At 37.6% G+C, this 17,944-nt stretch overlaps 3 protein-coding genes across 4 annotated transcripts; all 3 read right to left on the bottom strand.

Moving 5' to 3' along the window:
• Window positions 1-375: 375 nt before the first annotated feature.
• Window positions 376-1,855, bottom strand: clec3a (C-type lectin domain family 3, member A). 2 transcript variants are annotated; one of them, XM_044099604.1, is made up of 3 exons: window positions 1,663-1,855; window positions 1,441-1,521; window positions 376-1,046 (listed from the first exon to the last, which is right to left on the bottom strand). In XM_044099604.1, the coding sequence occupies exons 1-3, from the start codon at window positions 1,766-1,768 to the stop codon at window positions 649-651; spliced, it is 585 nt and encodes a 194-aa protein (XP_043955539.1). In that variant the 5' UTR covers window positions 1,769-1,855; the 3' UTR covers window positions 376-648. The 2 variants fall into 2 exon arrangements, with proteins under 2 accessions (XP_043955539.1, XP_043955533.1); XM_044099598.1 differs by having other exon boundaries at window positions 1,441-1,527; window positions 1,663-1,854.
• An 878-nt stretch (window positions 1,856-2,733) lies between these two features.
• vat1l (vesicle amine transport 1-like) lies at window positions 2,734-14,701 on the bottom strand. Its single transcript, XM_044099573.1, has 9 exons — window positions 13,571-14,701; window positions 12,834-12,963; window positions 12,493-12,708; window positions 12,108-12,250; window positions 9,635-9,738; window positions 9,038-9,093; window positions 8,714-8,908; window positions 5,495-5,578; window positions 2,734-4,957 (listed from the first exon to the last, which is right to left on the bottom strand). The coding sequence occupies exons 1-9, from the start codon at window positions 13,783-13,785 to the stop codon at window positions 4,859-4,861; spliced, it is 1,242 nt and encodes a 413-aa protein (XP_043955508.1). The 5' UTR covers window positions 13,786-14,701; the 3' UTR covers window positions 2,734-4,858.
• Window positions 14,702-14,841: 140 nt separating this feature from the next.
• bola3 (bolA family member 3) lies at window positions 14,842-17,750 on the bottom strand. Its single transcript, XM_044099584.1, has 4 exons — window positions 17,569-17,750; window positions 17,363-17,486; window positions 15,817-15,905; window positions 14,842-15,449 (listed from the first exon to the last, which is right to left on the bottom strand). Exons 1-4 carry the CDS (start codon window positions 17,626-17,628, stop codon window positions 15,384-15,386), a joined length of 339 nt encoding a protein of 112 aa, XP_043955519.1. The 5' UTR covers window positions 17,629-17,750; the 3' UTR covers window positions 14,842-15,383.
• Between the last annotated feature and the right edge of the window lie 194 nt (window positions 17,751-17,944).

The following is a 17,944-nucleotide window of genomic DNA, read 5'->3' as shown; positions in this document are numbered from 1 at the left end:
ACTGAAAAAAATAAATTAAAAAAATCTGACTTTAAAGTCATAATTCTGAGATTAAAGTCAGAATTCTGACTTTCTGACTTTATTTAATTCTGACTTTAAAGTAAAGTCAGAATTCCTTTTTTTTTTTGGTGGCCCTAATTCTCTTCCGTACCCTTTACTATATGTATTTGAATATTTAGATGGGGTAAAAAGAGGATAGATGGACAAGTTTCTTCAAAAATATGATAACATTTTTGCATGTATAAGAGGGTCACTGATAGAATTCCAACAAACTTTAATTTATCAAAAATTGACCAAGTTTACTCCACACACCTGAACTCAGCACAAATTCATCCCAAAGAAAAAAAGTACTGACAAACCAGTTTCACATGATTGTTTATTTAGTTTACAATTTTTTTTTTCCAGAATTGATTATTTCTTATGATATTCAGTCATTATATTCTGTGTGGACCCCAAACAGAAATTTGCCACATATTGTTGATATCCAGAAAATCTTTCATTTACTTATCCTGTGTAGAGTTACTGCGTTTTGTTGAAGCTTAGCAGCAGTAATTCAACATTTCTCGTGAATTGTTGATTTCCTGTCAATTAGTTAGTTAAAAAACACAAAAAGCTGTATTTAAATTACCAGCAAGACCCCTGTCTCCTTCAGGGAATAACATATTCACAGACGTACTTCTTCAGGCTGCGGCATACCTCATCATACCACTTTCCCTGAGCAGTCAGGGAAAGAGCAACACAGCTCTCTCTTTTTGTCCCCGTCGGCTGCTTCTTGGAACGATCCCAGTTGAAGAAGCTGACTGGCATGCTGTTGACATCAACATACTGGCCTTCCTTCACTATGTCTGCCACGCCGATCCAGAAGTCCCTGATTCCTGGGCTGCTTCTCTTTGCATAGTCCCTCACCTCATTGTTTTCCATCATATCTCGTGGTGTCGCAAGGGTCCCTCCCTGAGCAATGCAGTCTTCGTTTGCCTCATGGTAATGTTTGGGCTCCTCATTTAGAAGATAGCACTTCCTATGTGCTTTGATTCCCCGAAGACACACTGAAAAACAGAAATAAGTTACTTTAGAAGTGCAGCTAATTGCGACGTGAATATGTGGTATTTAACAAAATCAAAGCTGTTGCAATGTCTAACCTGCAATATCAGTAACATTTCCAAATTATTTGAACTAAATGTTATTCACATCCTATAAGAAGTTGGATATCGACTTTATGATTTAATAAATTACGGTATGTATGTTCTACTGCCCTCTACTGGTGACAGAGAACACCAAAAACTTCACTTTTGTGCTAATTATTTGTCAGAGAAATATTGGGTTAGCAATAAGCAGGTTATACGTTCATGGTTCTCCTTTATTGCGAATACATAATTCTGAATGCGGCTATGGATTTTTAGCCATCTCATCTGTCAAGAAGGCATTTTGTGAGGGCATTACCTGTCTGCAACGCTTGCATCTCTTTCAGTAAGTTCACCTCCTGCCACAACTTCTCAATCTGGGTTTTCACATCCTCATCCTCTGCAGCTCCACATAGAAAACCAAGTAAAACAAGCAAACAAACAAAAAACAAAACAAAAACAAAAAAAAACCCCAAACATGTCAGATAAACACTGATGCAGACAACGTCTTTTACAAAAACTGTGTCACATGCACATCTACCTCCAGACTGGCGGGGCGAAACAGCTTTCTTTGTGCGAGATGGACGGCTGCAGCAGAGTAAGGAGAAACTAAGCACAAGGAAGACAGGCAGGACCAGATGAGCCATGTCTGAGGCCAGGGGAACCTAGAGTACAGGACTCTGGGGCACAACTTGTGCTATAGCGAAGGGAACTAAATATCCCTCAGGCAGGTTAATATAGTGGCCCTCTGTCTGCCTCTCTGGGTTCTCTCTCTGCATTGGCTCCAGTGCTGTTTGTTTTTGTCAAAACATCATGATGAGGACAGGGCGGTGTTAGAGAATGATTTCCTTGTGTTTAGTTTACTTTTAGATAAATATTTACTTGGAACAAGGTACTCTAAGCAGCATTTTGCAAACTAAACAGACATTTATTGAACCGCTTCACTGTTACAGTGTCCCCCACTTCTCTTAGCCTTGGACAGACTTAGAAGTATTTCAGTCTGGAGTGAAACTAGAAAAAAAGACAGGGGATGGGAGGGAGCTTTGTTTTTGTTTCCCTTTTAAATCTTTCTTCATAGTCAGAAGTTTACATGCATTTCCTCAGTATTTGTTAGCTTTAAAAGTGTTTGACGAGAGTAAAATATTTTGGGCATCATTCAAAACTTCACATCATTTTGCTGGAATTTTGGCCCATTCCTCTAATGGATGTTTGTAGGCCTCCTTACTCACACGCAGCTTTAATTCTGCCCATAAATTTTCTTTGGAGGTGAGGCGAGTGCTTTCTGGTCCAAAACATTTACTTTATTTTTGAAACTAATGGCTAAAATGCTCATTTTGTTTATTTAATTCTTAACTAGTAAGCAATAATACATGTAATTCCTCAGTCATGAGACTAAGTATTTGGTTCTGTTAGAATTTAACTGTATTATTTTTTTAAATCCTCACTCTTCTGCTATTATACTTACAGAACAGGATGACTTGCTATTATTTGGTGTTATAATAAATGTGTATGTTCTGGTTGATGTTATTATATTAACAATCTGAAAATAAGGTGCTTTATAAAAAGATACACATTTCCGGTTTTTATGGAAAAAAGTCCAAATGCAATCATGTTATGCTTTGTAGACATATTTATTCAAGTAAACAGAGCTGTGCTCAAAGAAAATACACAAAAAAACTGTGACAAAAATATACAACCATTGTTTAGAAAGAATGCTATAAATACACTACAGTGCTGAAAGCATTTACAAGGAAATACAATAACGTACACAAAAACCTATCCTGTCATTCACAAACACACTCATTCACATAGACATAACATTAAAGGCAGCAAAAATGTTAGATCTATTCCTAGCTGAAAAATCCTAAGGATGTCATCACTTTAACTGTGAACTAGTTTCAAACTATGTTTTCATACAATTTCTCTAAATTGTATGAAAACGTCTAGAGTTGCAGAACTCATTACATTGATTTTGTTGAAAAGCTGATGCATTTAAAATGCTAAAATGCACTGGAGAGTTTGACGTTCTTTTAAAAGCTGAGAAAATCTGGTCTGCTTTATAATGATGCATCATTTAGCCAACCCACTCATTTGAAAATACAGTGTGATGCAGAGCTGTTTATAAAGGGTAATAAAATATGTTATTTTTAGAGTAGAAACTAAAACCAGAAAGCTCACCTAAACAGGTAAGGAAGGATTTTGAACAACTTGTAGATCACTTCTTATACTTTAGTAATATAATGCACAGTGCTGATCGAACTTGCATTTGCTTTCACAATAAAAATAGTTAGTCTCTAAGTATTATGGCACTTTTGTTGTGAGGCACCAAACAGTAAACAACTTTGGTCAGACAAGGAGAGCAGAGATTCACAGTCCTTCGATTCCAGTCTGACTAGCTACTTCATAAAAATCCAGGATCAGTGAATATCGCTCTCTCTCTGCAAGATAAATATGACACTAAACCTTAATGTGTCAAATCTGTCTCAATAATAAGGGCAACACTCTGTCAAGTTTTGTATTTTAGTCACATTCAAGATAGCTAGATCATTTTGGAATCAACCTGCACACTGCACAAACAGAAAAAACTTTATCTCCCGAAAAATCATCAATCATTATACAAATCTGAAAAATGTAAGCCATTTTTTTAAAGTTGAAATAAAATACATTTGTTTGTGATACATTTCCTCACCTGTGGAGTTATCAAAGACACTAATTTGTAGCTCAAAGGCACTGGTGCTCCTTTAACATATGAAGGATGGCTCATCAGGTAAAAACTATTGTGCAAATCCGACTGTCCTGTTGGCACTTTACTTTTATGAGGAAAGGATATACAGTGGGTTCAAAAGTGTATATAGGTCTATTTAAAAAGGCAGGGCTTTTGGAATGTACAACATGTACACTGTAGCTAACACAGAAACATAGGTTAGGGAGAAAATGAACAAAACAAAACAAACAAAAACAACCCAAAAAAAAAAACATTTGCAAACCTTGCTGCATAAGTGTCTGCACCCTGAAACTGCTATATTTTTGAAGCACCTTTTTAATTAAAGATCAAGATAACATCTTGAGTTAACGCCTCCAATCAGCTGATTAGACCAAGAAGAGCTCATTTGTCCATGTAGGATTTCCCTGCATCCTTTTAGTTAAATGTTTATAAAGAAGTCCACTAAGGTGTCACTGCAAATGTACCAATAAATGTAATCAATAAATATGGAAAAAGTATCGGAATGATTTGTCATGGGCTCATAATTTGTTGCAAAAACTTGGGACCTTAAACCCGGGATGTATGTTTACATCCCTGGGTATCATTGGTCAGTATTAAGAGACTAAGATTAATTTTCATATTTTTAAATTCTTTGATCAACTTCAAATTGTTTTACTGTTACCAAAATTGCTGTGCTTAGCATCAACGTGACTGCTTCAGCAAGTTTGCATGCTTTCCCAAACTTGCTAATTTAGCGTACTGTTGGCAGATAATTTATAAAACACATAAAAATACTGAGATTACGTCAATATAGAGTAAGCTACTGTAGTAGAATTGCTCCAAAGACAAACAGGTCATATTTCTTCTTTTCCCAATCTACTAACAAGTAATAGGTAACAGAGAAAAGCACAAAGACATCCACACATTTATGCATACATGCACACAGAACATGCAGAGATATATACACACTGGTTAGTTCCTCTGTGGTGAATCTATGCAGTCTCTAGGTGAGCAGTACAGGCTTTCATTAACTCTAATGAATGAAGGGCATTCGCTCCTTGCTGTCATTATCTCCTTCTGGCTCCTCCTCTTCCTCTCCTGCTTCACTGGTCTCTGTGCTGTCGTTAGCCATCTAGTGGTAAAATAGTAATGTTGAGCTGAGATAAACACATGCAAGACGACATCAAATGGTACACATCTGCTCTCTAATAAAGAACAACAGCATTCCAGGTCTGTTTCTTAAATAAAATAAGAGGTACTGTGAAATATGATCAAATCCTGTTCACCTTTCTCCTGTGGCTCTGACCTTTGCTAAACTTTTGACACAGATATCAGAAAGATTAAAACGATGCACAATTTATGAAAAAAAACCTTCATCAAATGTCTAATTAAAACTGGAAAAATGCCTTTTGGCAACAACCTTGTTTGATTATTCCAAATCCCTTCATGGTTGTGTACTCAAAATAAACAAATACAATCGTGTCACTGTTTAGTACACAAATACAAACTATTTATAGTACTATAAACAAGCATTTGGCAACCACATAGTGATTTGCTACGTTCCGGTATGTAATGTTGACTCTCTTCACTAGATTTTTGCTGTGTTATACATTCTGTATCAGGTTACTGCTATGTTCGTCTTCTGTTCTCTTCTCAATTCTTTTCTTACCAAAGGAGTCGGAGACTTCTCAACATCCAGAATAAGTTTTCCAATGTTGCCTCTGTCATGAATTCTCTGCATAGCCTCTTTCACCTAAAAACAAACAAAAAAATATAATATATTAATTACACGTTAGGCTCTTTACATATAGAAAAAATATCATAGCTGGATTTGGGCGAGTGCTCAGTCTGAAGGTATACCACAGTTTCGAATAAATAACGTTCCAAAGTCGTTAAATTTCCATTGAAAATTATTTAAGTAAATGCTAGAGAAAAGACTTGTTTTGACTATATGTCTCTGAATGTTTTTTAATGACACTTATTTCCTGTAGCTTTTTTTTTTTGCCCAGGCTGTTTTTATTGCATGTTTCTATAGTAGGGCTCAGAAACTGGGCTGTTTATGTTGATTGCATCCCCCAACGATGCACGGCTTCTCCTCCTGCAAGAGTGCTGCTGTAACTTGGTGACACAGATCTCCACCCACTGCAGCAGAAGAGACCAGAATGTGATTAAAAACTGAGAAATCAGACTAATACAGCATTGATCTCGTTTTAGTGCAGTTACAATTGAAAGCCGCTGATTGACTCTCCAAACTGTGTTAAAATATTTCAATAAAATAGATTTTAAAATGAACTTAGTCTATTTGAACAGTAAAAGATAAGAAAAGAGATTACGATCTACCATCTAAAGTATATTTATTGATATTTATCGTGGTTAAGCTCTGAAACCGAGTCAAAACCAGTATCAACTCAGAAAAGATGCCCAGGTCTTTAATAGTTAAATTATGATATGACTCATAAAAACAGCAACTAAACAGGCAACTGCAGCAGGTACTACTGCTGCATATCTGCTCCAGGCAAAGGGAAAAACAGTCAATGATCAACAATCCTGGACAGTTGTCATTTTAATCTGAATATGGGAAAATAAAGTATGCAAAAAATACTTTTAGCTGTATTGGATAAAATGCGTTAGAAAGCCTGGAGCTGGAATTATGCAATTCCTGTATATGTCCTCTAACTTTGCTGAATTTTGTCAATGTTTTTTGGGTGTCTACGTTTAAATCCTGTCTGTGCAAATGAAAATACGTCTTGTTCTTTTGGTTCATATAAACTTATAGTGGCTGCACAATAGCGCAAATGGTAGCACTATTGCCTTGCATCAAGAAGGTCCTGGGTTCGATTCCCGGCCCGGGGTCTTTCTGCATGGAGTTTGCATGTTCTCCCTGTGCATGGTGGGTTCTCTCTGGGTTCTCTGGCTTCCTTTCACAGTCCAAAAACATGACTGTCAGGTTTATTGGTCTCTCTAAATTCTGCCTAGGTGTGAGTGTGTGTGTGAATGGTTGTGTGTCCTGTATGTCTCTGTGTTGCCCTGCGACAGACTGGCAACCTGTCCAGGGTGAACCCCGCCTCTCACCCGAAACATTCGATGGAGATTGGCACCAGCAACCCTCCTGACCCCATTAGGGACAAAGGTGTACAGAAAATGGATGAATGGATCATCTTAAAGTGATCACTTCTTTTCAACACTTGTGTTTGGCTCTGTAGTATAACCAATTGCAATACCAACTCCCACAGGTTATTTTGGATACGTTGAAAACGTCCCCAGCGCGAACAGACAGCAACACTGAAAGAGCTAAAGAAATTCTAACAAACACAGATTGTGTTGCACATGTGAGAACAATCTGTGGTTTCCTCCAGAGGCTGCAAAACAGAAATTCTTTCTCCCCACAAACGAATTCAACCCTCAGTATGATCTCTCAGAATAGTCTATGATAATCTTAAATATTTTTGCTGTAAAAAACAGTACTGCAAATCACAACAAAAACAAAGATGGTGGTGGCAGCATCAGGGTCTGGTGCTACATTTCTTAAGATGGAAAGTCGTGTTTTCGTAAAGGCTGGTAAAGATAGTATGAAAGTTTTGTGAGGGTTCCTGTTCATTAACCGTGGCACATTTTAAAAAATCACATCCCACAAGTGAACTTGGTCTCATGCAACCATCACAATGCGATTCTTATCAAACTACTGTCTAATTAATCTATAGGGGAATTTTGTGTCTGGGTAGTGATAAGCTCATTATTTTGCTTGTCTATCAGATGCTCAATCGACTGCCTCTAATACACTGCACGATTCATGATGACATCACTTAAGCCTTCTGTTGCCTGCTTGGCTTCTTATATGCAAAATTGTTTTCACCAATTTCTTTGTGTGCTTTACTTGATTCAAGCATTAAGTCATACCAGGTCACACTGAAAATAGCATTTCAAATTTTAACTTTATAAAGTTTTTAGATGGATAAAAATTTAAACCTGAAAATAATGGAGCGTGGGTATTAAGTGTTTTCCTATGCCTAAATGAATTATTCAAGGTAAAAAGTTCACATGTAGGAAGTTATTAATCAAGAAAAGAAAATTGATGCATTTTTTTCATTTTACTCTGATGAACCCGCCAACAGTCTCAGCATCAAAAACACATCAAACTTGTCAAAGCAGCACACAGTTTAACCTCATTGCTCCTCATTAAAGCAAAAAATGTCAGTAGCAAAAGGAGGACATATCTTGTTTTCTCATTATAGTTACACACCCACAACTGAATGTGTGGCTCTTTGTCTGCAGCCACTGTGCCACAAATTTGCAGTGGTTAAATGGAAAAGCAACAACCAAGCCAGGGGCAAAATTAGGTTGGAAATGTTTCCCTCCTGTTCTGCTTGGCAGCTGCTTTTCTCAGAAAAAGGAACAAACACCATAAGATTTTAGGACTTTTGTGACGACAACCTCCTGGGTAATGATAAACTGATTGAATTTCACTGCTTTGTATTAGAATTTATTTTTCTGAAGACCAGGTGAGAAAATTAGAAACATTTAGATATATTCTGAGGAAAACCCCTCTCTGAGTTGATCCACTCAAATGCGTCCTCCTCAGTGCCTGAGTCAGGAAAGAAAGGTTACCATGGTCAAAATGTAAACTAATGTCCAATTAATTGTTCTTCCACCCATACTAACAAGTGAAGCCTGACACAACATCCCACGCTATCCAGCCCTCTAATGAAATTCTTCATGGACAATGGCTTCAGTAAATAGCCTGAGCAGTTTGCCAGTGTTTAATGACAACACTACATTATACGTTTCCCATGAGAAAACAAAAAATAAAAACATGAGGACACAGACAACTCATCAACGTCTCCTTTGCTGTTTGACCAGGGATACAAAGATCAGAGCCTCAGGTTCTTACCTCCTCCAGCGCCCACAGCGAGTCCACTACAGGCCTGATCTTCTTCTGTTCATATAGACTCAAGAGTTTGTCCATTGCTGATTTGACGAGATTACATCCTCCTTGTTTGAAGAGAAGGTTGAGGAGGGAGAATCCCGCTATGACTTTGTTCTCCTCATAAAGTTTAATTGGATTCACCTTTTCCACATGCCACCACTAAGGAATAAAACAAAAAAAAGAAGAACAAGAAAACACTTATTTATATACAACATATGCTTAATATTGATTTGGATAAATATATGATGATGTTTCTTTACAATATGGATGCGTGTGTCTCAGACTCACAGATTTTGCAAAGCTGAAGAAGCTCTTTGTTTCCCCAGTTACCATATTTGATGCACCTGTAAAAACCAGAATAAAGTGTTCCAGTATGCTGGTCCACGGTCAGCAACAGGCAATTTTCACCCCTGTCAGAGGTGAGGCGGGGGAGGATCGGCACCTCAGACCTTTAGGTCAGTGAAAACATGCTTTTACATGTTCAGAACAAGTTAATGAATCTCCTAATGATTAAGCTGAATTCATGAGCCCTGACAGGAACTAAAGGACTTTAATATCAGTTAATACAGGCATTAAATCACATTTGAAGATTAAAGAGTACATGAAACCAGTATTACTGCTGTACACATTAATCACTCACAGATATGCAAGACGATTATAATGAAAAACATAAAACTCAGATAAAAAGTCACATTAGGTTCCTTTCATTATGAAAATGACAGGAAATTATCAGTGTAGCTCATCTTGATGGAAACAAAATTTACCAGAAAAATATCTCTAAGTGTTTTTCAGTTGAGTTTAATTTAGACCATTTGTAGTCATATAAATAAATGTATATTTATGTATCACACATGCTAAATATGCTCAAACATTGTCCTATTGTACCATATAGGATGTAGGTTCCCAGTGGCTTTAGGAGACTCAGGCTTTTCCCTGTGTTTTCTCCACACAGGCAGTCCAGCACAATGTCAACTCCATCTGGAGAGATCCTGTTGATCAAAGCAAAAATGAAGTTCTTTGAAAAATACAGCATCAGGCAGCAAATTTCAGGCCAAGTTGCACAAAAATTGTCTGGTTTTTTCACTATTTACCCAAACAGGCAACTGTGTTTTCTGAGTCAGGATTTGGATCCTTACAAAGAAACTTTGTCAGACCTCTGTCCTGATGTTACTCCAATAATGTGTGGATTTTATAGCTACAAAACATGCATTTGATGTTGGGGACGTTTTAATCAAGTAATCTGTAACTCAGGTGTGTCCTTGAATCTGACTTGATGTTGCGTTTTTATTGTTGATTCTATGTTGCATTGTATTTTTGTGTTTGATTTGATGTGAAGCACTTTGAAATGCCTTGATGCTGAAATGTGCTATACAAATAAAGTTTGATTTGATTTGATTTGAGATCTATTGTCCTGTAGGTTTTAACCCTGCTCCAACACATCTGAATCAAATGAGTGTCCCTTACCAGGCCTTTAGCTCAATGACATGATGAAATTCAGTCATTTTATTTAAGTGCGTTAGACTGAACATATGTTGAAAAATTCCTCTACAGGAACAGGTGAAAATTTGGCTGTTAGATATAATTTTTGTTTAAAATTTTATGCTATGATATGATTACATAACTTCTGTTTATAGCAGCGAAGATTAAATACAAGAGGGCAAAAACGACAGAGTCCATAAATACAGCCTGTGATTCATCCTGCAGAGAGACTTTATGTTCTGTCTAATCAGGGATTCAGAAAGTTATGATCATTTACTCTCTTGGGCTTTTCTGTCTGAAAAACTTGCAGTCTACAACCCACGTTTCTTTTCAGTGCTGCCTACAGAGTAATTATTTAGATATGCAGTATCCACAACCTATTAGACTGAGTTACAAAAAGGCTGTTGCTTAAATTAGCCGACATAAAACTTTGAGACTTGTTAAAGGAGTGAAGATTAAATAAAATATGGAATAAAATGACCACAGTTTCTTACTTCTTGATCTTTAGTTTGGAGCACCTGCTTAGCAGAACTGACTGGTGGTCTTGTGATTCTCATGGTTTTTGCCTTTTGCAAAAAGACTAATTTAACTGAACTTTGTACTTGATCCTGAGAAGAATGCGAAGGCCAGAGAGATGAAAAGCACACTAATCCACAACCAATGCTGATAATAAGTGCAAGTATAAAATCACTCCTATTGAAGCTTTTGTGAATCTTTTTTGTGTTCTAATGTAGAACATTAATATTCAGTGTAGTACAAACCTTTCACATTATTTCTATTTTCCTTACAGTTTGATTCATGATGAATAGTCTGGCGATTTTTTGATGCCCTTTAAGGTTTTTCTTAGGACATGGGTTGCTTTTTCACCCCTCTCCTGTCTAATTTTTATTTTTATTTTTTTTTACTTCTTCAATATTCACTGTCTATTTTTAAAACTGTTTTGAAAGCCCATGTCCTTTCATTGGCTTCTGACCTAGCATGAGAGAGGTCGTTTGTCAAGTTGTGAAATACATTTTTTATGCAATTGACTATTTTATTTTGATGTTTTTAGATGGTGTCTGTTCAGCACGTTGGTCAATTTTACTTCCTATAAATAAAGTAGGCTTTTCATGGCTAGTGGTTGTACTTGAACATCCCCATGTAAAAGTGAGAAATGTGGAGGATAAATTTAAGGCCTGAATTATGTACACAAGAAGAACAATAACCTGTTGAAGAGATAGGGGAAAAAAATCTAGTAAAGACCTGACCATGGACCAGAAAGGTACCTCATCAATTAATTAACTTCAAATTTTTGTCTTGCTAGTGCTAAAATAATGTTTCATATCTGTCAAAAAGTGCAATTGTGAAATGTATAAGTTTTACCTGCAGACTTTAAAATTTAATTAAGGGCTGCTAGTTTTATTACTAGCAGTTCCATTTTCATAATTGCCAAGAATTAACACTGGCTCAGTTCTTGAATCAAGCCAGAATAATTAGTAGGTAATTTTAGAAGATTATGACAAACAGGGACTGCTTAGACGCAACATATCCAGAAATAAAGGAGAACCTCAGACTCTTGCACTGCAGCTCTTCTTTGAACTGCAGTTGAGCAGACAGCATGTATTACATAGTAATATTTATCACTGCCCAGCTCTAATTGGTTAAGCTGTTCCACAAGCAGACCTCCACCCAGACCTGCACAATGCCACTGCTTTCTGAAAGCAGCCTGTAGTTGCCATGGGGACCACTGACACTCAACCACAAAAAAGGCAACCGGTAGCATCTGCATCCTTGTGCAGCCCTCTGGCCACAGCAAAGTCCACGTTATCAAAACGGCTACCTGAGCCGCTGTAGTTTCAAACTAACACAACACATTTAATATAAAATCCTGCATTCTTACTTTTTCACTTCTTGTATGTAGTCGGTGTTTCTGTCAAAAAGGTGTGTCACAGAATCTTTGATGGATGTGTGCTTGAAACAGGAGGCGATACCGAACACAGTCACATTAGGTACAGTGGAGCATAACTGAGCCACTGCTTGTCCCTGAAAACGATAACAGCAAATAGATAAAAATAGATAAAAGCATAGAATTTATCACACAAAGTAATAGTCTGTTTTAAAAAAAATAAATAAATAAAAATTATCAGGGTGATTTTAGAAATTGAATTTGTCTTTGTTTTCAACAAACACAGCTTATCCATTGAGTAAGCAGGTGTTTCAGTTTCCAAAGCACCAATGCAGTTTAATGAACTGCCATTTTACTTTGTCATGGCTGTTGTGCTTACCACTGCACCCCCAGCTGAGTGGACCAATACCGACATTCCTTCCCGCAGACTGGCAACTTCAAACAGCATCATATAGGCAGCCACAAAGTTCAGGGAGAATGCTGCTGCCTCTGTAAACGTCATATCATCTGGCATCTTGTAGACAAAATCCACTGGTGTGCAAACCACCTCGGCCCAGGCATTGTAGTTCAGAAACGCCATTACTCTGTCACCTATCTGAGAGGAACATGCACATATGTCAAGCAAGCATTTGTACTATTAATTATGGTTAAACTTTTGTTTCGGAGTCATATGTCGATTTATTGACAGTATATATTCAGGAGCTGTTCAACAAACCCTACCTCAAATCCCTGTGTGTTTTCAGCCACAGACTCCACTATTCCACAGCACTCAAATCCAGGAACAAGCGGAGGTTTTGGAGGATTATCAATATTCCCCTGACGTACCATCAAATCCAGGAAATTCAAGCCACTGCAACGCAAAATAATGAACATTTTGTTTGTTTGTTGACATGAAATGATCCAGATTTAACGCTTAAAAGAAAAACACTTGCCTTTGGAGGGTCTCAGTCCACAAGTAGGTGTTAAATGACATATTTAATATGAGCTAAAAGATTTAAGGCTTACCCACAGCTACTTTTTTCATTATTATCAGCAGTGAGTCATAGGCTTATCCTCTGAGAACACAAGGCCAGATTCCTCACATATGCTGCACTGAACAAAAATGAAATGCACTTTCATTTGTTTGTCTGCCAGCACTGGCAGGGGCTTAGCTGCAGTGAGAAATAAGAAAAGCTCTGCAAGAAATATAAGCACAGCTCTACAAGAGTGGAGAAGAAAAATGTGTCATCTTAGTTTGAAATGGCTGAATTAGGTTTAAAACGTTGGGATGAGTTTTGTTTATGATGAACAGGCTTCAGCCAGAAAAGCTCTTGCTAAAGAAAAAAGGACCTGTAGATTCAAGGTTGCGAAATTCTGTATAATCAGATCCTGCTCGGGTTTCAGAAACAGATTAAAATAAAATTTTTTAAAAATGCCAAAGCACAAGACAATCTATAAATTAAGATCAGAAGAATCACCATGCTTTGACGCGGATCTTCACTTCACCATCCTGAGGCTCGGGCATTGCCTTCTTGGTAACCCGGAGTTTGTTCAGACCTCCGAAACCTGCCAGGACCACCGCTCGCATTTCTTTGGCGTTGGAAGGAGATTCCACGTTCACCGCCTCTTTACCCGCATTTCTATCTATCATATACTCGGTTTCTTCTGTCATATCTACTCCTTCTTTAGCCATGTCGGAGTCCAGCTGCTCTCCCTCTCCTTTGATTCTCCACAGTGATGTGGAGAGAAGCAGACAGGGGTTGTTTTCCTGAGCTCAGTCAGGGCTGGAGGCTGAATTATACGTTATACATTAAAAAATAAAAAAATGAATCTTTTGTTTTTTATTATTTTTTGTTTTCAACAGAAGACACTAAAGTTTACTATTTTGGTAACGAAGAAAATATTTAATCACGTATTAATCATTAATCCTCCCCCGAATAAAGTAAATGGTGCGCCATCTACTGGTGGACAGAGAAAAGACATAGTTTAATAACGAACTTTTTTCCCTTTCCAAAGCAATACAGTGACCAAAACTGACAAACTGTAACACATAAATTGCATAATATACAGAAATAATACAAGCGTGTTGATCATAGTAAGCCTGCAAATAAACGACTAAACTACAATTAAAAACATGCAACTATTTATAGAATGACAATAAAACACCAACAAACCATTTTTGCAAGTTTTGTGTAGTAGTTCATATTTGCATACACTTGTCATTTTACTTTTTCTTGATCTTTTTATTTTTCTTTCAAATAGCTTCTCAGCATTTCTTCAATTTCTCATAGCCAATGATTTGACCTGCAGACTGAGTTTAATTCAGGCCATTTACCTTGACTTGACCAACTTACATTGAAAGAAAAGAAATAAGTTCAAAATGCAATATGAGAATTTGGAATCATTCAGTCGAGAAATATGTTTTGTAAATAAAACATTAATTTGTTTATATTTATATTCTGTAAAAAAATATTTTGAAAAAACCTTAGCTGAATGCAAGGACAAAAGTCTCCAAAATGTGTGTTAAATAAAATCACATTTGTGTGAATCAAACTTTAGTGTCTCTTATCACTAATAATACTTCTATCTTATATGCTGATTTCCACCAGGCATCTTCTGAGGTAACTTACGTCACAGTTGTTCAGCTTTTTGTTCCAATGTTGTCCGATATAGTAACACCAATAATAATATTCATATGTACTAGTTGATGTATGTTTTTTTTTTTTTATTAAAAAATAAAACACTCATGTAAAGCTGCTGCTTTTTATTACAACCCCCATTTAAAACATAAGCTCAATATTTGTGGACAACCCACTGATATACAATATTTTAAAATAGATCAACTTTAAGTGAACTGTACATACATTGTGGTCACATTGCTGGAAGTTTAAAGAAAGGATGTGTAGCTGATCTCAGGTACTCACGAGAACTAACACTAGCTTCACAAACAACCCCGAGAGACTTGATCATGACCAAACATTTGGTCATGTTGTGCGTATCACAGCTGTTCCTAGTTTTACATCTTACAAAGAAGATTTCATTCTTTACACAAAAAAAAAAAAAAAACCTTAGTCTTACCGTACTGTACGTGTATTTCACATTTTTACTGTGAAAATGTTGTAACTGCATCTCTGTTGTTGACACCTTAACTGTTTTTTTGTTTGTTTGTTTGTTTGTTTTTTGGTTGAAATGCATATGCTAAACCATATACCATGTTTGATGAGTCTGCACATTCTTATTGGGTGAAAAAGCAAAAAGGGTTGTGGTTCAGAAGTGAATCGTTCCATCTTTTTACTGCTTTGGGATATTAGTGAAGATTCGCAGGCCATGCATGCCTTGGATCTCCTCCTTCAGGGCCTGTGGAGGACAGAAGATTACAGGTAGTGAATTAAATTCTGATCAAAGCAAAAGCAAAGTGTGTTTAGGCCCAATACTTTGTCAAAATATAGGAATAATTCTAGAGAGTTGACAGACATAATTCAAGAAGATAGGGACCATAGTTTGACATAGATTCAAATTGACAAATGTACATTTGGTACATTATATTAAAATCATTTATCTTAAAACAAGCATTACACTGTGAACCATCTCTTTGTGCACTATTTAATTAGAAATAAAGGGTTTCTAATACTTGCAAACAGTTTAATTCAGTTTCCACAGTGCCCAAACATTTTCTGTGCAGTGATGATGCTGCCAGAGCTGATGTGCCATGCTGTAAGCTTACTTGATTGACCAGCTGGTGCTGTTGAACAGTTCTTTTTCCTTTGAACTCACTGGATTCTATATGGATCTCATACATGGCCCCACAGCCACCTGAAAACACAAAGACGAATGACACAAACTGCAAAGATGGGGCTCTTCTTGTTTCACATGACTCAATATCTTTAAGGATAAAGAGAGTAAGGATAAGGATGTTTAATTCTTAAGGCATCTTAGAAAATACATCCGTAACTGTAATCAACGATTACTGCATGGATTGAAGGATGGGTGGGTGAATGTATTTTTGATCCTCTATACGCAACACATCAGACAGCATTCTGAGCATTACAAATTTGGAGCAATTTCTTCCATTTGTAAATGGACATCGATGTATCAACAGATCTATGAAAGAGGAACTGAATAACTTAACATTTGGATGAATGAATGGATGGACAGGGGCTGCACAGAGCTGTTGCCTTGCAGCAAGAAGGTCCTGGGTTTGATTCCCGGTCCGGGGTCTTTCTGCTTGGAGTTTGCATGTTCTCCCTGTGAATGGTGGGTTCTCTCCGGGTTCTCCAGCTTCCTCCACAGTCCAAAAACATGACTGTCAGGTTAATTGGGCTCTCTAAATTCTCCCTACGTGTGAGTGTGTGTGTGCATAGTTGTTTGTCTTGTGTGTCTCTGTGTTGCCCTGCGACAGACTGGCGACCTTTCCAGGGTGTACCCCGCCTCTCGCCCGGGACGCAGCTGGAGATAGGCACCAGCAACCCTCCCAACCCCGTTAGGGACGAAGGGTGTTCGGAAAATGGATGGATGGAATAGATGGACAGTATACAGATGGATGGAGACATGTCCATTTTATGTAAAAAACATTAAAACAATTTTCTTCATTTAAAAAATTGTAACATTCATCATGACAGGAAAACAAGTCTTCAAAAACATCCATCCATCCATCCATTTTCTGTTCACCCTTTGTCCCTAATGGGGTTGGGAGGGTTGCTGGTGTTTATCTCCAGCTACGTTCTGGGCGAGAGGCGGGGTTCACCCTGGACAGGTCGCCAGTCTGTCACAGGGCAACACAGAAAACAGACAGGACAAACAACCATTCACACACACATTCACACCTAGGGAGAATTTAGAGAGACCAATTAACCTGACAGTCATGTTTTTGGACTGTGGGAGGAAGCCGGAGAACCCGGAGAGAACCCACCATGCACAGTGAGAACATGCAGACTCCATGCAGAAAGACCCCGGGCTGGGAATCGAACCCAGGACCTTCTTGCTGCAAGGCAACAGCTCTACCAACTGCGCCACTTTGCAGCTACGTCTTCAAAAACACATTTAAAAAAATATTTTTCCATACTTAATTACTTCTGAAAAACCCTTATGGTTCATATTTTCTCACTTTTACAAGCCTATCATCCTTACATGTCTATTTTAGGTACGTAGACAATTAGACAGTTTTGGATAATGCCTGAAGAAAAAAACAAAAAGACATCACCTGGAATAATAATGACAATACAAAACGTTCACCCTAAAAACACACAAGCCCGGACTAATAATCACTCTACCTGATATATCCGTCACTTTGAGCTTGGAGGCCAGAGGAAACTTGTCCTTCAGTATGCTTGCGATGCGCTCCTCTCCGTCTGTCTGCGAGGATAAACCTCTCTGGAGATGACCGACAGCAGTTACCTGAGGGAGAGGTACAGAGCAGGAGTTACCGCAGGAAGTTACGGTAGGACTGAAATGTGACCGAAATCCAGATCTAATGTACCGGAGTCGTGCGAAAAGCGCTGAATATAGTACTGCTGCAGAGACGAGTACAGGCCAACATTGTGGACAAAGGAGTGTCACTTCTGAGACGTTTAAATAACCTAATACCAGTCAATAAGTCATGTCCCCCAAAACAATTTCGTCCCCGGAAAATGACGGGGTTTGTTCTTGTTCTTTACAGTCTCGTACTAAACTTCTACGTGAGAGCTGCATTACTGCCACCTAGTGGATTATTTAGAGTGCTCAGATTTCGCAGAGCAACCTAGTGCGGTGTTCCTTCAATAGGATTTTTATCCCGTATTAAGAATTATAAAAATAATTTTTTATTCACAAATTCTCTGCATTTTTTTACTCTGTATGTTTGCTGATAAATTTCA

Source organism: Gambusia affinis, linkage group LG02 (assembly GCF_019740435.1).
Source record: "Gambusia affinis linkage group LG02, SWU_Gaff_1.0, whole genome shotgun sequence".
Taxonomy (NCBI): Eukaryota; Metazoa; Chordata; class Actinopteri; order Cyprinodontiformes; family Poeciliidae; genus Gambusia; species Gambusia affinis.
This window is presented reverse-complemented; position numbering and strand designations above follow the sequence as displayed.